Genomic DNA, 21,578 nt, shown 5'->3' on the forward strand with positions numbered 1-21,578 from the left:
CTTGGGGATGTCTGGGATAAGAGTCTTAATTGCGTTAAATTTGAGATATCGATTGGACAGTTGCCAATGTCAGGTAAGCTAGTTGCATATATGATCTGGAACACGGGAGAGATGGCAGGGCTGGAGCTAGAATTTTGGAAGGTGTGGTCATGCTATAGAAGTCGGATGGTGGGCAGGCGTGGTGGCTCATGCCTGTAATCCCAGCACTTTAGGAGGAAGGGAGGATTGCTGAGCTGAGGAAGTCTTGGCTGCGGTGAACCAAGATCGCACCACTGCACTCCATCCTGGGAAACAGAGTGAGACTCTGTCTCAAAAAAAAAAGGAAAAAGGAAATAGGATGGTGGCTGGGGCTGGGCTGGGCCTGTTGGGGTTGGAACCCCTCCCCGGGCCACAGGAGGGAGCACTCAGGCTTTCTTAGTCTTCTGTTGACCTGCCCAGATGAGAGGCTGAAGGGGAAGTTGGCCTGGAGTTCAGCCCTTTATGACAGAAGACCCCAGCACAGAAACGGCATCCAAAATCATAGGACTATACAAAATCTCATGGACTTGAAATCCACTGTTCTGGCACCTCAAGACTGGAGTGCGGCCCTTCATGACAGAAGAACTCAGCTTAGAAACGGCATCCAAAATCCTGGGACTGTGCAAAATCTCTTGGGGTCCAACCCTTTATTACAGAAGACCCCAGCATAGAAACGGCATCCAAAACCACGGGACTATACAGAATTTCCTAGAGTCCAGCCCTTCATGGCAAGACCTCAGCATAGAAATGGCATCTAAAATCACGGGACTGTATAAAATCTCCTGGGGATCACTTGAGCTCCCAGGTCTCCAGTGTCTAAAAATGAGGTTGAAGAGAAAGTACCAGCTAAGTTAAACTAGATAAAAAGAAAAATACGTAGCATGTGGTATACCAGCAGCAGAAGCCAGGGCCACCCTGCTGACCTGCTCTGGTCTCTCCCACATGGTACCAGGGTGGGCAGTGCATATACATCCTGGAGATGTACAGGTGCAGCCCTGGGGAAGAGGCAGCCCAGGGCACCACTGAATGGGCAAGCAAGAGGGTACAGGGCTGGATCCCACGGTTTGCAGCATGGAGTTCTGACTGGTGAACTGGTAGGAATAGAAGCCAGATTAAAGAAGCCTGAAGAATGAATGTGAGTTACAGAAGCAAAGAAAGCAAGTTTAGACAGCTTTCTCAGGAAATGGTGCTAAATGCAGAGCACAGAAGTGAGCAGTAATTAGAAGGAGGGAGAGGTAGGATCAAGGATAACTTTTTTCTTTTTAATCTAGGTAGCTCTTCCAGCATGTTCATAATTGACACAGAAATCCAGCAATGATGCGGGTCACTGCTGTGGAGGGTCCTGACGAGGTAGGAGTGGAGGTGATCAGGGCCCAAGTGGACAGCTGCACTTTATAGGAGCAGAGACACTCCTTCCATCCGAACAGGAGGGAAGACAGGACATGGGGGTGTGCCTGTGCAGGTGAGCTTGTAAATCGGTTGGTGGTGAGATGAGTGAGTTTCCTGCTAATTGCTGTTTTCTCAAGTATGTATGAGATGAGATCCTCACCAGGACTTTTGGGGAAGGGGTGGTGGTGTGATGAGAGAGGAACAGGAAATAATTACTCAGGAAGCGGCCAAGCAAAATGACCAAGGATGCATAAGAAGGTTGTGAGGCACTGCTGAGCCCCTTCGAGGATTGTGGTCAGAAATCCAAGCCAATGCCGTCAGCTCAGTTGTCTGACATTCTCCAGCAGCGTTCAGCTGTGTGGGCACCGGGAAGAAAAGCTGCAGCGTGGATTCACAGTGGCCAGGGTTTTACGCAGCAGGTACCACTGGACTTCAGCAAAGGGGGCCAGCCAGGAGGGGAGGGTGTTTTCAAAGGGATGATGATTTAAGCCTGGCCGAATATTTATCAAACTCCTGCTCCTAGTAAATGTGTTTAGTAAAGCACACATTTCCAGGTCTGTGTGTCTACATATTTCTGTATACATTCTTAAAGATACGGCTTAATGCCGTGGTTTCGCTCAGGCTTATTTTCTAAAGCCTTTTGGTTTTGGTTTTTGGGAGGCCTACTCTGTTCTCCCCCCGGAACTAACGAGTGAGCAAACAAGAGGTTCTGTAAGAAAAGTAGAAGCTGTGGACTTTGTTATGGTTGGACCCGCGTGTGGAAATTCTGTGAATTGTGTTCTGTCAGCGTCCTGCGCGCGGAATAGGCTGTGGAAACAACGGCGCTGGGAGGGTCTGTGAGTGAGCGGCCTTCCCTCCCACTCACAGACTTAACCGCTGCAGTTCTCCAGGTTTCTGAGTGTTTATTTCATGGTCAAAAGGGCTCTAAAAATACCAGGGCAGTTAGGTTTTTATTGTAGATCATTTCACTTAAACTGCAATGGGACATATAAATTCTAAAAAGAAAAAAAAAAAGCATTGAAGGCAGGATTTTGAAGCAAAAGCTACAGAAACGTGTCTGCAGTAATTTGTTTTGGCTGTGGATGTAAAACTGCAAAAGAGATGGGAATAAATTTGTTCCATTTTTTTCAGTTATAGCAATTGGCATATTTAATTGATAGTCACAGTATTTGAATAGCATCCCAGAATGCACATATAATATGCTATCATGAGAAGATTACATATATTGAGATTTAAAGGAAAGGAAATTCTGTTTTTGAACTTGACTTAAAATATCATTTGTAACTTATTTGTAATTTTGTTTTTAAAAAATTATAGGGCACATCATACTGTAAGTTTGAGTATCCAGAGTGAAATGAGAAAAGGATTCAGGCAGATTAGGCTTAAGGACAGGAGGCAAAGGCCCGAGAGTCAGTCCAGGGAGGGATTATAAATGGCAGGGTGTGGCAGGAGTGGACATAAAAATACGAGAGAACGAGAAACTGCAGGAAGTAAAAGTTAGTGGAAAGCAAACAGAGAGGTTCCTGAGAAGACAGACACAGACGCTGACCTGTCTCAGACTGTCGTGTGGCCACCACCGAAGGGTGATAAGGTTTACCGAGTAGGAAGATTTGACATTACGGACAGGAGCAGCACGTACCAAGGAAAGCAAATATTTTACATTTCACTGGAGGGAAATTTATCCCTTCTAGGAACTCCTGACCTTCTTTCTGGGACCAAGCAGTGTGAATTCTGGGCTTGTGGTTCCTTCTGACTTCTTGTGTCTTCTCCCTAGGGGTAATGGTGGTGCTGGGGTGTGGTGTTTTCAATATGAAGTCGTGTTTGGAGGCAGTGGCACGAGCCTACGGGAGCTCTTCCTGGAGCGGGCTGCGTGAACCCGCGCGCTGCCTGCCTCCCGAGGCTGTGGCAGTTGTGGCGTGACACTTGCCTTCCTGGGAGCCTGGGAAGAAGAGCCCCAGGGAGAGACCGTGAGATCACATCTCTCGTGGGAGATGGAAGAGGTCGGTTCAGTACTGGCAGTGATCAGTGCTTGCTGTGTAGGCCAATAGAATCATGAGTCAGAAGACTTAAAGACTTTTTCTCCCCCTAATGAGGATGGGTTCTAGACATTTGGCCCATGTCAGAGGAACAGCCCTGGTGCTGAACCGTGAAAACTAACATTTGTTTCGTACCTACGATGAGCCAGAGCTCTAGCCGGCGATGTACACACATGGCTTCTTTCAGACCTCCTCACCTTGAGAGGTGTCACTTTCTCCGTTCAAAAGAAGACACCGATGTGTAGTGACAGTAAGTGATTTCTTCACTGAGAGGCAGAACTACTCGGTGAACCTAAATGGGTCTGACTCCAAGTCTTGAGGCATTTCCATCCCGAAAGTGTTCTACCTCAGGTCCTCAAGTAATCTCACCACACACGGTGGTCTAGGGTGTGTCTGCACCCTGTTGTTGGAGATTTTGAACCAGAGGAAGGGGTCACTCCGGCAGAGGTGGGGAGGTCACAGGATGACCTGGGCTTCCCCCATGCTGTCCTCTCCTGGTTCTTTCCCTAGTGCACAGGAGATCAAGACACACAGCCTTTGAGCTAGAGTCAGGTCTGTGGCTGGTGAGCCCCAGACTTTACAGTGCAGTGGGGAGGGGGTGTTGGTCCTGTTGGAAAAGCAGATTCTAGGCCCCACCCCAGAGGTTTGGACTCCGTGGGCTGGGTGGGACCCAGGTGGTCTGCAGGGTAATTCAGATTGAGGTCTCTGCGCATCACATCCTGAGAAACACTGACTTAGGCACTCTGATTTTCACCCTTGGCTCATTCTGGGCCTCTGCATACTTTTGTGGCAGACCTAGAAATGATATGGTCAGGTGAGTGAATGCAGGAGCAGGCACTGGGACGAGCCAGAGGGCAGGAGGTGGGCCTTGGCAGTGACCGTGAAGAGGGAGAAGGGAGAAGGTTAGAGGAATCCAGAACCCGGGAACTGGGGTTATGCAGTTATCAGATTATACTCCATGCTCGCCCGAACTGCAGCTTCAGATGCAGTAGCATCAGATGGGAGATGGGAGATGTGCTGGGAACACGTTATGTTCGCTGCTTCCCGTGCATGTGCCTCACTCACTTCTGTGAACTTCCTCAAAGTCAGTTTTATCATCTACATTTTATAGAAGTGGAGACCTAACACTGTTTTTGAAGATTATCCTAAGGCCGGGCACAGTGGCTCATGCCTGTAATCCCAGCACTTTGGAAGGCTGAGGCAGGCGCATCACTTAAGGTCCGGAGTTCACGAGCAGCCTGATCAATATGGTGAAACTCCGTTTCTACTGAAAATACAAAACTTAGCTGGGCGTGGTGGCTCATGCCTGTAATCCCAGCTACACAGGAGGCTGAGGCAGGAGAATCGCTTGAACCCGGGAGGTGGAGGTTGCTGTGAGTCGAGATCATGCCACTGCACTCCAGTCTGGACAATAGATTGAGACTACTTCTCAAAAAAAAAAAAAAAAAAAAAAATCCAACAGTCCAAGCACAGCAGTCGGCCCCCAACCTCAAAAGCCTCCTGAGAAGTAACCTGGTATCAGTGGGCTGTGCAGATTCTTGCAGTCTTCTTTGCCTTTATATATGGAAATAACTTTGTTTTATGTTTGTTTTCACATAGGTGGAATTATACTGACTCTGATACTCTGTGACTTGCTTTCTTCACATGATAATAACTCCTGGAGTGTTTCTGTGTCAGCCACACAAGTCTCCTTTATGTTGCCAATATCTGTCTTTATCCCAAAGACAAGATGAATGTTCAAAAACTGTAATCCAAACTCAGTTCTAAAAATGGGCGTGTGTTTCAACAAGAGCTGCTCGGCTGAGGCACTTTTGCTGCCGAGGGGATTTGAGCAATGTCTGGGGACGTGTGGTTGTCACAATTTGTGAGGGGAGCTCCTGGCGTTGATGGGGGTAGAAGGCAGAAATGCGCAGGTCAGGCCCCTGCAACAAGGCATTGTCAGGCCCAAAATGTCAATGGTGACAGCATTGAGAAAATGTGATTGGTTTAAACCTACTTTCCTTAATGGTATTTCAACAGCCCTGTTAAGGGGCTTGATCAATATGTAGCTTATCAACACCAACCTTTGGTGCAGGGGGGTGGGTGGTGCTCCTGTTGGAGACGCAGATTCTAGGGCCCCACCCACAGAGTGCGCACTTGGGAGGCAGAGGTGTGAACATTGCCATTGAGCTCAGGAGCTCCAGAGCAGCCTGGGCAACATAGCAAGAGCCCATCTCCTAAAAAATAAAAACAAGAGTGCTGAATAGTAAATCCATTTTAAACATATGGTAGGATTTCAGATTTTCTGAGGAAAAATTTAATTAGACTTGGCTGCTGCTTTGATTTGAAATTAGCAATACTTTTATATATCTCAAAGTGTGGTTTATGAAAGAGGCAAAATTGTCAATGACTATTTGTTGAATTTTGCTTCCTAACCGTGCAGTGGGGACAAGTGTTTCTGAATACATGCTTTACATGGTTATTTTTTCCTGCAGTGCGGAATTGTTCGCTGAATTACAGTTTGTCCACTTAGGCTTAGGTAGATACGGATTCTGTAAAACCGGAAATCACTGAACTGGTTTAAAAGGAACTATGGTAATTGTAGATCTGTTAGATGGAATCTGCTGTGCCCTAATAAGAGTATAAGGAAGACCACTGGCTGTTGGAAGCAAGTCGTTGGGTTCGAGGTTGGGAATTGGGCATGATTTGGTTCCTGTGTCACTGCTTAGGTTGATTTCCTCAGACTGCCATCTTTGTGTTGGAAGGAAGTAAGGTCTAGGCCCTAAGCTTAGACTGTCTTCATGCCCAAAGAAGTCCAACCATTCATTATGACTTCACTAAAGGATGCATGATCACAAATATTTGTAATGAAGATAATTACTCCTTTTTTCTCAAAATGATTTTAAATTAACTTAAACCCCCTGATTTTCAGAAAGAAAGTAGTAAAAGTAAAACCATACCTTTAATTTAGGAGTGACTTCTGCATTTGGATTGTAGATTATTCTAGTATGAAAAGTGCCATTTGCATGTTCGAATATCTTTTAATTCTTAATTTCTAAGTAACAAAGAAATAGGAGATTGAAAGACTTTTTTAACTTATAAAATTCCAAATACCCTTTCAAGCAATTTGTATCTTATTTCCGTAATAGTTTTATCACCAGCCAATGGGTATGCACTGTATGTCATAATATGGAAAGAAATTCTTTATCATTTCAGATATTAAAGATTTCAGATTTGAAAAGAGTTATCAGTGAAACCATGTTACAAGAATATTTCCTTCCTGAGACATCTCAGTATTATAGGTGGCTTCAGACTAACAGGCACAGAATACGATAGTGTGAAGTATCTGATTCGCTTTACTTGGTACCGTTAGGACGTTCAGCCAGAGGTGATTGGGGGGATTTGCACGTCTACCACTCGTGTGTGTGTGTCCGTGAACCACATCTCCTTTAGTGCCTGCTTTTGAACTTTATATAAACAGAATCATGCTGCCTGTTTATTTCTATAATGTTCTTCTTTCTTTTAACATGTGCTGTTCTTGGCCCCTTGCTTCTCCATGTGAATTTTGGAAAAGCTTCTAAAGTTCCACCAAAAACCCTATTTGGAATTGTTACTGGTACTGCATTGAGTTTCTATGCCAGAGAACTGACATATTTGTGACATTGAATTTTTCTTGCTAAGATCACAAGGTCTTCCTTTATGCAGACCTTTCACATGTATTTTTAACAGTTTTGTAACACGAATCTTCTTTGCTGTCTTGTCGTGTAATGCTGTGCCGGGGAGTGGTGGTCCATCTTATTGTTAACAGTTTGTAACAAGAATCTTCTCTGCTGTCTTGTCGTGTAATGCTGTGCCGGGGAGTGGTGGTCCGTCTTATTGTTAACAGTTTGTGACAAGAATCTTCTCTGCTGTCTTGTCGTGTAATGCTGTGCCGGGGAGTTGTGGTCCGTCTTATTGTTAACAGTTTGTGACAAGAATCTTCTCTGCTGTCTTGTCGTGTAATGCTGTGCCGGGGAGTGGTGGTCCGTCTTATTGTTAACAGTTTGTGACAAGAATCTTCTCTGCTGTCTTGTCGTGTAATGCTGGTGCCGGGGAGTGGTGGTCCGTCTTATTGTTAACAGTTTGTGACAAGAAATCTTCTCTGCTGTCTTGTCGTGTAATAGCTGTTGCCGGGGAGTTGTGGTCCGTCTTATTGTTAACATTTTGTGACAAGCATCTTCTTGGCTGTCTTGTCGTGTAATGCTGTGCCGGGGAGTGGTGGTCCTTCTTATTGTTAACAGTTTGTGAGAAGAATCTTCTACTTCTGTCTTGTTCGTGTAATGCCTGTTGCCGGGGGAGTGGTGGTCCGTCTTATTGTTAACCAGTTGTGGACAAGAAATCTTCTCTGCTGTCTTGTCGGTGTAATGCTGTGCCGGGGAGTGGTGGGCCGTCTTATTGTTAACAGTTTGTGACAAGAATCTTCTCTTCTGTCTGTGTCTTGTAATGCTGTGCCGGGGAGTGGGTGGTCGTACTTATTGTTAACAGTTTGTGACAAGAAATCTTCTCTGCTGTATTGCGTGTAATGCTGTGCCGGGTAGTGGTAGGTCCGTCTTATTGGTTAACAGTTTGTGACAAGAATCTTCCTCTGCTGTCTTGTCGTGTAATTGCTGTGCCGGGGAGTGGTGGTCCGTCTTATTGTTAACAGTTTGTGACAAGAATCTTCTCTGCTGTCTTGTCGTGTAATGCTGTGCCGGGGAGTGGTGGTCCGTCTTATTGTTAACAGTTTGTGACAAGAATCTTCTCTGCTGTCTTGTCGTGTAATGCTGTGCCGGGGAGTGGTGGTCCGTCTTATTGTTAACAGTTTGTGACAAGAATCTTCTCTGCTGTCTTGTCGTGTAATGCTGTGCCGGGGAGTGGTGGTCCGTCTTATTGTTAACAGTTTGTGACAAGAATCTTCTCTGCTGTCTTGTCGTGTAATGCTGTGCCGGGGAGTGGTGGTCCGTCTTATTGTTAACAGTTTGTGACAAGAATCTTCTCTGCTGTCTTGTCGTGTAATGCTGTGCCGGGGAGTGGTGGTCCGTCTTATTGTTAACAGTTTGTGACAAGAATCTTCTCTGCTGTCTTGTCGTGTAATGCTGTGCCGGGGAGTTGTGGTCCGTCTTACTCTATAGAGGACCTTTCTTTCCTTTTTTAGTGAAACAAATGTAGATGGTGCTTATGAGTTGTTCTGATTTCTAGTTTGTCTTTGTTGGCAGGGTGAAGTGATAATTTAAAATTGTGTTATAAGAAAATTGGCCAATTTTCACCATGGTATTTAATTTAGAAAAATAGAAGTCACGTGCAGGTAATTTAGTCGGTTTGGGCATTTTGATATTAAGTAAACAAAGAATTTCAGTGTAACAACATAAATTTTTTTACTAGATGTTTACATAAAATGCCATGGGAACATTTTTTAAAAAGCAGGGGCGGGGAGGAAGAAGCAACTAATTCAGCATTTGGGCACAAGTGTTTTATATGGTCATCGTCAGAGAGCCCTCCAGGTATTCGACGTGGCAGCGTGGCCACAGACCCAGGACTGAGTAGACTAAGAGAAGGCTAAACACACCAATTTATACCTGAGAAATACATTTTGGGGGGCCAAAAATAATTGAGTGTATCGAATGGAACTAACAGAAGCTTTGTTTTACTAACCAGGTTTGCAGAAAAAAATGTTTTTAAGTATGTAGATATGCATTATAACTTCTATTTAAACACAGCTCAGGCTGAATTTCCCAGGACCCCTTTCAGCAAAGATAATCCTTTGCTTCTGCTTTTCCTGTCCGTCCTGGATGTTCTAATACCTCAGCACCTGAAGGTTACTGCAAGCTGAGTGGCGCCAAAGCAACACCTTAGCCAGTGATGTACATCCTCATTGGTGTGCAGGTTCTGGTCAGTGTTACCAACATGAGTTAATGTCCTTAAAGTAAAAGCACGTAGCCATGTCATGTTTTCCCAGTTTTCTGTGGGTATTTTATGACCTGCAACTTAGGAAAGCAAATTGTGAAAAAGAAAACTTGTGTTCCCCTATAACGAGGTCACGAGGGAATCCTGTAGCGATGCTGTTCTTCAGTAGCAGTAAGAGGGCAATCCGTGCTCTTGGTTTTGAGTCAGCTGGTCTTTACTGAACGACTATTGTGTGGGTCACAGCTGTGCTGGGACTGTGAGGGATAGCGAGGCAGTGCCTACCGTGGAGCGCCTGCGTGTAACGGTGGACAGAGGAGAGCAGGCTCACCGTTACACTGCAAGGTGACCTTGGAAGGTGCCGGGAGAGAAACACAAGGGAGGAACCACAGAGACTTCAGAACAACATCTTGCCCAGTCAAGAACTAGAACAGGAATCCTGGAGAAAGGTGAATTTTGAAAGACGGGTATGATTTTGGCAGCTAGAGATGGGGGCGGGGAGGCTGTTGGGTTTCTCAGAAGAAGGAAATGGTCTGGAGGTGGGAAGGGGCTGGGTGAATTTGGTGACCAGCCGGGAGTCTGATGTCACCAAGTCGCAGGGATGAAAGAGAAAGGCAGGGGAAGTGAGTTTGCCTAGGCGGGCCGAGGCCATGTCGGGGCAGGCTGGAGTGGGGGCTGGGAACCTTAGGGGGTGACAGAAGAGGTTTTCCCACCTTTTTTCTCTCCTCCCTCCCCAGTCACCTTCCTCTGTCCCAGCCACATCACACAGGTACTTTCTCTCTTCCCCTCGCCTCTCCCTCCTCCGGTTTGTCTTCTTCCCCAGCCCTCAGAATCAGCTCAGATGCCATTGTCTTTGGGAGCACCACAAAACCCAGCAGTTGGAACTCATCTCTCCTTGCTCTGTTCCCACAGCAGCTGCCTCACCAAGAGTCATTCCAGCACTTAGCGAGCTGGCTCGTGCTGGCTGTTCCCACCTGCAGCACCCTTCACCAGGCTGCAGGGCTTCTCACTCCAGTGGTTCCAGGAGAGTGGCTTGAAAGCAGACCATCCTCAACCTGTTTGTTGAATGAATAAATAATGGATCCCTATTTATAAGCACTTTTTTTTTTTTTTTTTGAGACGGAGTCTTGCTCTGTTGCCTGGGCTGGAGTACAGTGGCGCAATCTCGGCTCACTGCGAGCTCCGCCTCCCGAGTTCATGCCATTCTCCTGCCTCAGCCTCCCAAGTAGCTGGGTCTAAAGGCGCCCGCCCGCATGCCCGGCTAATTTTTTGTATTTTTAGTAGAGATGGGGTATCACCGTGTTAGCCAGGATGGTCTCGATCTCCTGACCTTGTGATCCATCCGCGTTGGCCTCCCAAAGTGCTGGGATTACAGGCGTGAGCCACGACACCTGTCCAACACCTTTTTTTTTTTTTTTGTATATTTTGTATAAAGAGATATGCCATGGAGACCCAAGTGGTGGAAATTCTAAAAGACTTTAATGATCAGATGAAGAAATTGTTTAGAGAAGCATAATAGATGTGCTCTGTCTCAGTTTGAGAATATTGACCACAGTTTGGCTCTCCTAGCCCTTTGCCTGAGCAAAACCCACAGCCCATCTTCCACACCCATACCATGTTCCAGACCACAGCCCATCGCTCCAGCTTTCCCAGCCTGCCTGTGAATGTTCTGCCTGTTACACTTGAGGGAGCAGATACAGTGAGGCGAGGACAACTAACAGCACCCAAAAGCAAGGGCAGTGGATTTCCCTCTGCTTTATTTAAAACTTGCCTTCTTAGGAAAGTTCACCCTCATGATCTTAGCATATTCAATGGCTTTTCACACATGAGCAGAGTTTCATTCTTAACTTTTACATGAATCGAAATTGGGCTTAAAATCATTTTAGGTACAGCTGTGTTAGTTCCTATACTTTCTACCCATGGAAGATTTTCTATCAATGGTCAGGGTGATAATATCTGTACGTCTTTATGTCTGAACCTGTTCATTTATATGCACATCCTTTCCTTAATTACTGATTTGTATATTTAGAAACTCAGTGCTTCATTAGTAAAATGAGGGAGTTAGAGTAAAGGATCTCCAAGATTGCTCTGCCAGCATTTGAAAAAGAACCTATTATTATATGACTATAGAAATTTGTTTTTGTCTAAGAGCTGGTGCCTAATCTTTAATGGTTTTGTGTTTAGACTATTTGCCACTAGGTGGCAGTAAAAAAATTATTCTTAGCAATGAGAAATGCTCATCAATATTTAAGTTTACTTTAAAATAAAAATTTAGGGGGCCAAAGTTTGAGGTGTCTGTTTTGAAACTATGTAACCGTATACTGGCCTCTGTATATTGTTTCTAGGACTTAACACTTATTTTATTCAGGGAAAAAACTCTTGTGGCACTTCATAGCCACTTATATCAGGGTTATTATGGAAAAAGGACATTAGTTAAAATATGTAATTTTGTTTTATCTATTTACACACACACACACACAATGTGCACACACACACAGAGGAGAGAGAAAGGTTGGGTACCATTCAAGGTTTCTGGCATCCACTGAGGGTCTTGGAGTGTATCCCTTGCAGATAAATGAGATACTACATTTTCGTTTTTCCAGGACATTATATGTTAAAGTCAGCTCGTGCAATGCGGACATTGGAAATATAGTCATGTGCCTTATAATGACATGTTGGTCCACAACAGCCTGCATGTACAATGGTGGTCTCCTAAGATTATAACGGAGCTGGAAAGTGTCTGTGACCTAGGCACATCATAGGTGTTGGAATGTAGCCTAACACGTTGTTCACATGTTTGTGGTGATTCTAGGTAAACAGATATCCTGTGCTGTTAGTCATATGAAAGTATAGTGCGTACAATTATATATATACGTGATTACTTGATAATAATAAATGGCTATATTACTGGTTTATGTATTTAACATACTTATACTTTTTATTGTTATTTAGAGTGTACTACTTATTTAAAAAAAAAAAAAGTTGGCCAGATGTGGTGGCTCATGCCTATAATCCCAGTGCTTTGGGAGACCAAGGTGGAAGGATAACTTTAGGCCAGGAGTTTGAGACCAGCCTGAGTGACATGCTGAGACCCAGCCTCTACAAAAATAAAATAAAATGAAGTGAAATACGTAAGCCAGGCGTGGTGGCACATGCCTGTAGTCTCAGCTACTCCAGAGGCTGAGGCAGGAAGATTGCTTGAGTCCCGGAGTTCAAAGTTGCAGCGAACTATGATGGCCAGCCTGGGTGACAGAGCAACACCCTGTCTCAAAAAAAAAAAAAAAAAATTAAAAATTTAAAAATGTCAACTGTAAGACAGCTTTAGGCGGGTTCTTCAGGAGGTATTCATTCCGGAAGAAGACATTACAGGAGATGATAGCTCCACATACGTTATTGTTATTGCCCCTGAAGACCTTCTAGTGTGGAGGTAGAAGACAGTGATGTTAATTACCTGACCCTGTGTAGGCCTCAGCTAATGTGTGTACTTCAGTTTTTCTCTTTAATATTTAAATTTTTATTGATACATAATATGCATACAGAAGCACATGCACAAAGCATTAAGATAAAGCTCAGTGAATTATCACAAGGCAAATGCAGAAGCACATGCACAAAGCATTAAGATAAAGCTCAGTGAATTATCACAAGGCAAATGCAGAAGCACATGCACAAAGCATTAAGATAAAGCTCAGTGAATTATCACAAGGCAAATGCATTTTTGTAACCACAAGATAGAACCAGCCTTGTTCGTGCTTCTGACATCACTTTCTTCCTTCTCCCTCTCCAAAGGTAGCCAAAATCTTAAGAGCTAATGTTATACATAAGCTTTGTCTTTTTATACAAGTGTTTTGTTACAGAACATTTTAAACATATACAAAATGAACAAAATGGTATAATAGATCTGACACTCAGCCTCAACAGCAACTCATCATGTGCTATTTCTGCTTCATCTATACTTCGGCTCATTCCCCATCTCTTTATTATTATTTTTTATAAGATGTATGTGCATTGAAATGTATACTCTTAACTGTATCTGTTTGACAAATCAGTACACCCATATAACTTTTTCTCTTCTTAAGAATAGAGTACCGGCCGGGCGCGGTGGCTCACACCTGCAATCCTAGCACTTTGGGAGGCTGAGGTGGGCAGATCACTTGAGGCCAGGAGTTTGAGACCAGCCTGGCCAAATGGTGAATCCCCATCTCTACTAAATATACAAAAATTAGCTGGGTGTGGTGGCGGGTGCCAGCTACTCCAGAGGCTGAGGCAGGAGAATCGCTTGAACCCGGGAGGCAGAGGCTGCAATGAGCCGAGATTGTGCCATTGTACTCCAGCCTGGGCGATAGAGCTAGTAACAATCATTAATGTGCATGTGAATCACCTGGAAATATTATTTTAAATCCAGATTTTAATAAACTAGATCAGATTTTGATAAAATAGGTCTGGGTTTTGTCTGAGAATTTGTATTTCTAACCAAGTACAGATTCATAGAGTACATGCTCACTACAAAGTCTCTCTTATCTAAAGTAAATAAAATTTGATGAATAAGGGAAATTGACCTTAGATGCAAGAGCACATCAGAACACATGTGCAGTATGCTATCTGTAGGAGCATTTGGTCAACAAGAGCATAAACCAACTAAACCGTTTTATAATGATTTTAATCCAAAATTAGTGAAATCCCTATTACGGTTTCCATGGCAGTGTTCTTTCAGGCTAAGAAATGTTAGTGTCACCAGAGGGCACTGGTTAAAAACAGCACAGATTTGGAAGTCGATGTCTTATAAAGTAAGTGACAGACCCCTCTTTGCACCCATAAGTGGCTTTTACAGAGTTACCCAAACTTCAGTCATTTGTACACCAAGTGTAGATAATTTTCATAGCTTCCTATTAAAATTATATTTTAACGCCCTTACAAAATTTAACTCAATTTTCTTATAAAATTAAGTAACATTTTTTTATATGACATTGTAAGTCCCATTTTAGATTCAACTTAAACTGACATACTTGTATTAGGTGCTGTGTCTGTGTGTTGACCACCCAGTGTTCTTTGGGGTTCCACTGTTTGCACAGGTACCACAGCTGGAGCAACACAGATGCACAGACACAAGCTGGGTCCTGCGTCTCTTCCTGCCTCCGGACATCAGGGCGCCAGTCAGCCTGGTTGTACGAATGGAGGTTGTGTTCCCTAGCACAGAGGGTCTCCTTCCAGGGCACTTCTCTCAGAGGAGGAAGAGGGACCAGAAGGTCCTTTTAGGGGGCACTTCCTGGCACATGGGCCAAGCCTTCTGAGGGGTGAGGGCTCCAACCAGCAGGTACAGACCTCTCAGAAGGGAGGGTTAAGGCAGCTGTTCTGAACCTGAATCTCTACCACCCCTCGTCCCATCTCATCAAGACAGCTCTGAGGGGCTGTTCTGGCACATGTCTGGACGTCAGGGGCTGGGGGACAATGTGAGCTCTGACGGGACTCAGATAAGGTCTGTTCCAGGGAGGCAGGAGGTTGATGGTCAGCATCTGGGATGGTGTCCTTGTGGACAGTGAGTTGCCTCTTTGGGTACAAGTCCATTTTCACTACAGACGAGGCTAGAGCAGGGTGTCCAATCTTTTGACTTCCCTGGGCTACATTGGAAGAATTGTCTTTGTCTACACATTCAGTACACTAACACTAATGATAGTTGATGAGCTAAAAAAAAAAAAAAAAAAAAAAAAGGCAAAAAAAATCTCATATTGTTTTAAGAAAGTTTACAAATTTGTGTTGGGCTGTGTGCTTCAAGCTTGGGCTGGAGAGTCTGGACGGCTCCCCGATCCCCTCTCTGATTCTCTTTGGCAGTGAGGCCTGGAAGGGGCTGAGTCTCAGTATCTTGGGGAAATTCTGGAAAGCCTATTTGGGTACCTGAGCAGACCTCTTGCCTGGAGCGTGAATGCTTGCTTGATTTGCTGTCCTGGCCACATCCATGCTTGGCAGCCAGAGAGCAGGGTTTGCATTCACACTGGCACAACAGTGAGACAGGGGTTGAAGTGACCAGGACAAGTGTCTGGTTGGCAGTGTGCCTCAGTTTTTAACAAAAAAGTTTAAAAAGAAAAAAAAAAAAATTAGAAAGAAGCTTATAGTGTAAGGATATAGAGAAAGAAAATATTTTGTACAACTGTACAGTGTGTTTTAGGCTAAGTGTTGATTTTAATAGTCCAAAAGTTCAACAAAATAAAAGGTTTATCAAATTCGAAAGTTGTGGTAAGCTAAGAACAGTTTATTGCTGAAGAAATAAACGTGTTTTTATGAATTTAGTGTAGCCTAAGTGTACGGTGCTGTAAAGTCCACAGTGGCGTACAGTCATGCCTTTGGCCTTCACATTCACACTCCTGCTGACTCACCCAGAGCAACTTCCAGTCCTGCAGGCTCCATTCATGGGAAGTGTCCTATACAGGTGTACCATTTTTTCAATGTTATACCACAGTTTTACTGTACCTTTTCTACGTTTAGATAGGTTTAGATCACAATGTTACAGTATTCTGTACAGTCCCATGCTGCACAGGTTTGCAGGCCAGGAGCAATAGGCTCTCCCATGTAGCCTAGGTGTGCAGCAGGCTGAGCCATCTGGGTTCATGTAAGTATACTCTGTGATGTTCGCATGCCAAGACACTGCCTAACGAAGCATTTCTCAGGATGTATCCCAGTTGTTAAGTGATACATGACTTCAGTATCTAGGGAACTATTTGTGGCTATTTTAAACATTACTTAGGAATTATTTACGATCTCTCATGTCACCCTCTGAAATCAAATGTCAAGACAGAGCTCATGCAGTATTGGGAAGTTACCCTCCATAAGCTGGTCCCAGGCCCAGGGCGTGAGTGCTTCTGGGAGGCTGTGGGTTAGGGGGAAGCCTGGGCATGGTTTTGTTTAACTCTACAATCTTAAGTGGCCCTTAGCTGTTACTGCTCAAAACTGGCTTCCTTCAATTGCATACTACCTTACTTTCCATCCCAACTGGGTCTGTAGTGCCTTGCGCTCTAATGTTTTGAGGGTGGATTGTGATATATAATAACAGTAGCCACCTGTTTATGGGTGGCTTAATTGAAACTTTGCTTAATTGAATTTGATTAAAAACTGAACCTGGGGTTTTCAGTGAGATGCCATACTTAGAGAACATAGTGCCGCACACATTGTAAGCACTTGGTAAATTTTAGTTGTCACAGTTGCTAGAATTCCTTCAAGAAGTCACTTCTCACAAGTGAGGAGCATAGGAGAGCTCACCAGGCAGAGGGAATTGGACATACTAAAGTCCTGATGGCCCAAAAAGCCTGTGGCCCTCCAGGGTCGCAAACAGGCTAGTAAGGAGCAGTGAAGCCTGGTGGCGGGTGTGGGGTGCACTGGTGGGCCAGGCTGCTTCACTCTGAGAAACTTGGGCTTCACAGGAAAAGTAACTGAAAGCCGAAAGGGTCTCAGACTGAGAGCATTCAGATTTGCATTGCTAAAAACTATCCCAACAGTCTCATGGACAGTGGATGTAGGGAGGTTCATTATAAGGTCTGGCCATAGAGTAAATAACTAACCTTGGGCAGGCTGCTTAAACTGTCTTGATTTCCTCCTCTTTAACCCAGATTCAGTAACAGTACCTACCCATAGGCTGTGAGGATTAAATGAGTTGCTATTTGTAATCTGTTTAGAACAGCCCCTGGTGTGTAGTAAGTGCTTTAAATGTGTGTTAAATAGAATGCAGAAGTCTGGTTTCTGAGTAGAAGGTTGCATTCTTCGGACACTGCCCTCCCCTCACCTAGCATCAGACTGACCTGCTCCGTGAAAACCCAGACTGCTGCCGACTTGGAGACCACCTAGTTTTCAAACCGAGTCCTCCTGCTCTGCCTGGGTCTGACTCGGACACCTCCATGTGGATTGGACATATAGCTGGCCAGACCTGGCCGGGCTTTCCCTTTTCCCAGGACACCTGCACTGCACCCCGCTGGGGGTTCAGGCCCCACACTGGCTTGCTAAGAGCACCAAGCGCTCTCCCTGCTGTGCAGGCCCTACCTTCTCCCTTCAGAAGTTCAGTGGAGTCCAGCAGTAAGCGTGGCTGGTGGTGAGCACCATCGCCCCTCCACAGATGGCACGCTGGCTTGTACCTGAGCTCCCTGACTCTGCCTGCCCAGGCCACAGCTGCTCCCTCTCTCCCAGATTGCACTTGGTGTTGAAATAGACCACCGCCAACAGGGAGACGAACTCTCTTGGAGCTGTGGTCAGCTTCTGTTTGCTTTCTGTATTTGGGGCAGATTTGAACCGAAAGAGGGAAAAACAATAACAAGCAAGTGGCCCCATCCTTCTCTCTACCTTAAAAAAGGTTCACTCTAACTCTGTAAGGTTCCTGTTCTTCCCCCTTTGCAGTGGATTCATTTTTTGGTAAATCGTGTAGTACATACTGCTGGGGGGTTTTGTTGTTGTTTTTATTAATCATGAATGTCTTCTACTGAGTAGTAATGTTTTAAAGCTACTTTGTTAACTTGCAATTCTAATTTGAAAACTGTAGATAGGATATAATGTAGAAATGGCAGGTTTCCACTTACATGACTTAGGAGTGTTGCCTGGATTCTCTTTTAAGGATACGGAGGCAGGTCTGAGCTCATAGGGAGAAAGTACATGATCCTCACAAAAGGATGCATCCCAGATTCAGGGTAGCGTTGTCCCCAGGGGTAGAGACTGCTGTTGAATCATGGTGAGGAATGGCAGAGGGCATAGAAGGCTTCTGTATTTCTAATGTTTTACTGATTAAGCTTGAAGGTTTGTGGAATTTGACATAATATTTTATATCTTTTTGGATGTGTGAGATATTTGATGATGAAATTGAAATGACCACCATGATAGTGATAACCACCCAGAGTGTCACTAATATGTGTGCCACATGCTTGTCGTCGGGGTCTGTGGAGCCTACCTGCTCATCACTGAGGCACCCTTAGCCTCCACCTCAGATTAGACTGTCATCTCCCAAGTATTTGTGTATGAAGTTACATACATACATTTATATGCACAGATGCAAATTCATTTTATCTCGTAATGTGTTATCACAAAATGCAGTATAGGACTTTAAAAAAAAATCAAATATTTCCAAATAAAACTTTTTCAAAAAATATTTTTTTCCTGGTATTAAAAGAAGCACATACATGTATGGGAGGCAAGGAAACATACTAAAGTAGAAAGAAGAAGAAAATATGTGTGTGTGTATGTGTGTGTGTGTGTGTGTGTGTGTGTGTGTATATATATATATATAATAATATAAATGTTAACAGCATCTAGGGTGGCACTATTATGGGTCTCTAGCACCACCCTAGAAACTGCTAACATTTGGTGATAGCTGTGATCTAAATATATCCCCTAAAATCCATGTGTTGAAACGTAATCACCAATGTGATAATATTAAGAGGGGTTTTGGGGGGTGATTAAGCCATGAGGGCAGAGCTCTCATGAATGGGATTGGTGATTTTGTAAGAGGTGGAAGAGGGTGCCCTGGCCCTTTTTGCCCTTCTGTCCCTTTCACCATGTGAAGACACAGCGTTCAGAGTGTCTGCCCCTCTAGAGAGCACAGCAACAGGACATCACCTTGGAAGCTTTCACCAGACACTGAGCCTGCCAGCTCCTTGGTCCTGGACTTCCCAGCCTCCAGAACTGAGACATAAAGTTCTGCTCTTATCAATGACCCCATCCGAGGTATTTTGCTCTAGCAACACAGACAATCTCAGACCGTGATATTTTCTTCCATTGTTTTTCCATTCTCATGTATGGATTATTTTTATATTGATGAGATCATTTCTGAGTATAACATTTTACATCTTTCTTCATTTAGTAGTATAACCATTTTAAATACTATTAAAATTATTCATAAACTTCTTTTCCTTGGAGACAGGGTCTCACTCCAACTCTCAGCCTGTAGTGCAGAGCCTCAATTTCTGGGGCTCCGGCGGTCCTCCTGCCTCAGCCTCCTGAGTAGCGGGGACCACAGGTGTGCGCCACCATGTCCAGCTAATTTTTTGTATTTTTTTGTAGAGGTCAGGTTTCTCCATGTTGCCCAGGCTGGTCTCGAACTCCTGGGCTCAAGTGATCTGCCTGCCTCGACCTTCCAAAGTGCTGTGATTACAGGTGTGAGCCACCATGCCTGGCCCCTTTATAAACATGTTAGTGGCTTACAGTGAGCCACTGTATAAGGATATTAATCATTCCCTGCTGTTAGATAATTTTTACTATATGAGAAATAACCACTACAGTAAACATCTTTGAGCATAGTTCCTGTCATCATACTTGCATTTATTTCCTTAAATGTATGCCACGTATATCAAAGGTTCTGAATATTTTGAAGACATTTTATATATTTTTTTCAAGTTGCTTTCTATAAGGCAGGGCCTCTGTTAGCCCGTAATCTGTCTTTGTTCAGGTGACAAACCTCTAGCCTGACACACCCCTGGAAGTCCAGGCCTCATGATGGGTTCTGGGCTGCGTTGCATCTGCTGACACTTCATGGGCCCCTCGGTGCCATTCACAACTGCACTCTGTGTGGAAGACCCTATTTCCATCCCTCCAGGAGCTCACAGAGCACCTGTTTCGTAGAACCTCGTACAGCATTAGCTGTTCACGTCTGTGAAAACTTGAACTCCTTAAGTGAAAGTGCCATACAGGTGTCTTACCCTTTTTGATGACGGAGGACGAACATTCGTTTACGTGTTTCTTAGCCATTTGTATTTTCTCTTGTGAATTATCTATTCATAGCCATTGTTATGCTCTTAGTGTTTGTCATTAATTTTGTACATTAATTTGGTAACACACATAGAATCTGTACTGTTTGTTGTTAACATTCTTCTTAGTTTGTGCTCATATTATTTTTCTGGTAAACACAAGATTTTATTTTTATTGAGCACAGCGAAGCCTCTTCCCGGATGATTTTCTCCCAGGATTTTCAGTTCTCAGAGTTCTTTCTCATTCAGACACTTGAAAAATGTTCATATTTTCTTCTTGTGTATTATTTCATTTTTACATTTATCTCTTTAATTTACATTAAACTGGAGTATATTTTGATGAAGAATACCCGGTGAGAATTTTTTTTCTTTTTACAAATAGTTTTTGAGGCACCATTTATTACATAATCTGCCCTTTCCCTACTGATTTGTGATATGTTCTCTATCTTATGTTAAATTCTATTATCTGGATCCTTTTGTAGTTTGTGAGCGTGATCATGATGGGGTGTTTCACGCACGTGTGTGAGATGTGCCACCCCCCCCCGAACCTTGTGTGACATCGGCACATTGCCCAGCTGAACTCAAAAAACAAAAAAAAGAAATGATCTTATCATCGCTGCTAAACGTATTTTACTGAGTTTAAAAGCAATAAAGATTCCTTTCTTAATATAAGTAAAGCACTGCTCATTCATTGTGTTTTCGTTTTCACTATCAATGTTTAAGTTGACTTCTTTTTAATGTATTAACTTTAATGCTAACATTTCTTTTTTACGCTTTGAATCAAAGTAAATTGAGTACTTTAACAAACAGATTTTTTTTGTTTCGTAGAGACCACTCCCATTTGCAAATAAATTGTAGGCATTGTACCTAAAAGGACACTTGTATTCACTTTTAAAGAAGTTAACTTTTTCTGTTTATGTTTTTTAGGGTATATTATCTCATATACTTTCAGCACTCAGATTTGATAAAGAAGTTGCTCTTTTCACTCAGGGTCTTGGATATGCCCCTGTAGATTACTATCCCGGTCTGCTTAAAAATGTGAGTATTTAAAATTTATCACTTCTGGAATGTTTAATGCTGAATGTGCCATCAGCAAAAAGAGCAAATGGAAATATTTCAGTCCTGCAGAAGAGATGTTTAACTTTTCTTCGTTTATCTCTTCTTACCTTGGGCAGTCTTATGGCCATGTAAGGAAGAAACGTGAGATGGGAAGTTATAAGAAAGAAGGAAACCAGGAAGGGTTTTACTAAAACCAACCAATCAGCCTCTCTTTCTAGGAACACATCTCACTTATTCACTCAGAGATGTTTGGGAGAAGAGCTTTTCTTAGCTATTATAAACACAGTCTTGTACTGTTGGACGAATCTTGTATTTCAAATAACCTGATTGGACTTTTCTGTTAAAGCAAAACAGAAAATTCAATACATAGTTTTACATATTTACCTCTTAATATTAAAGCTTTGTTTTCTTCTGGCTTACATTGTAGCCAAATGTAAGAAATTTTAACTTACAATCTTGATGTAACTCT

The 21,578-nt window shown here is 43.6% G+C and overlaps 1 protein-coding gene and 1 pseudogene across 8 annotated transcripts in view; both read left to right on the forward strand.

Annotated features, from left to right (window-relative positions):
* The window catches only part of FANCC (FA complementation group C), a 217,563-nt gene that overhangs the window by 123,646 nt on the left and 72,339 nt on the right, over positions 1-21,578 (forward strand). For all 8 annotated transcript variants that reach the window (XM_030919731.1, XM_010372004.2, XM_030919736.1 and 5 more), the window contains one exon: positions 20,978-21,088. In XM_030919731.1, coding sequence (XP_030775591.1) covers positions 20,978-21,088 — 111 coding nt within the window. The remainder of the gene's footprint in view (positions 1-20,977; positions 21,089-21,578) is intronic.
* Positions 20,521-20,631, forward strand: LOC115894107 (annotated as a pseudogene).

The sequence above is a fragment of the Rhinopithecus roxellana genome, chromosome 16 (genome assembly GCF_007565055.1).
Source record: "Rhinopithecus roxellana isolate Shanxi Qingling chromosome 16, ASM756505v1, whole genome shotgun sequence".
NCBI lineage: Eukaryota > Metazoa > Chordata > Mammalia > Primates > Cercopithecidae > Rhinopithecus > Rhinopithecus roxellana.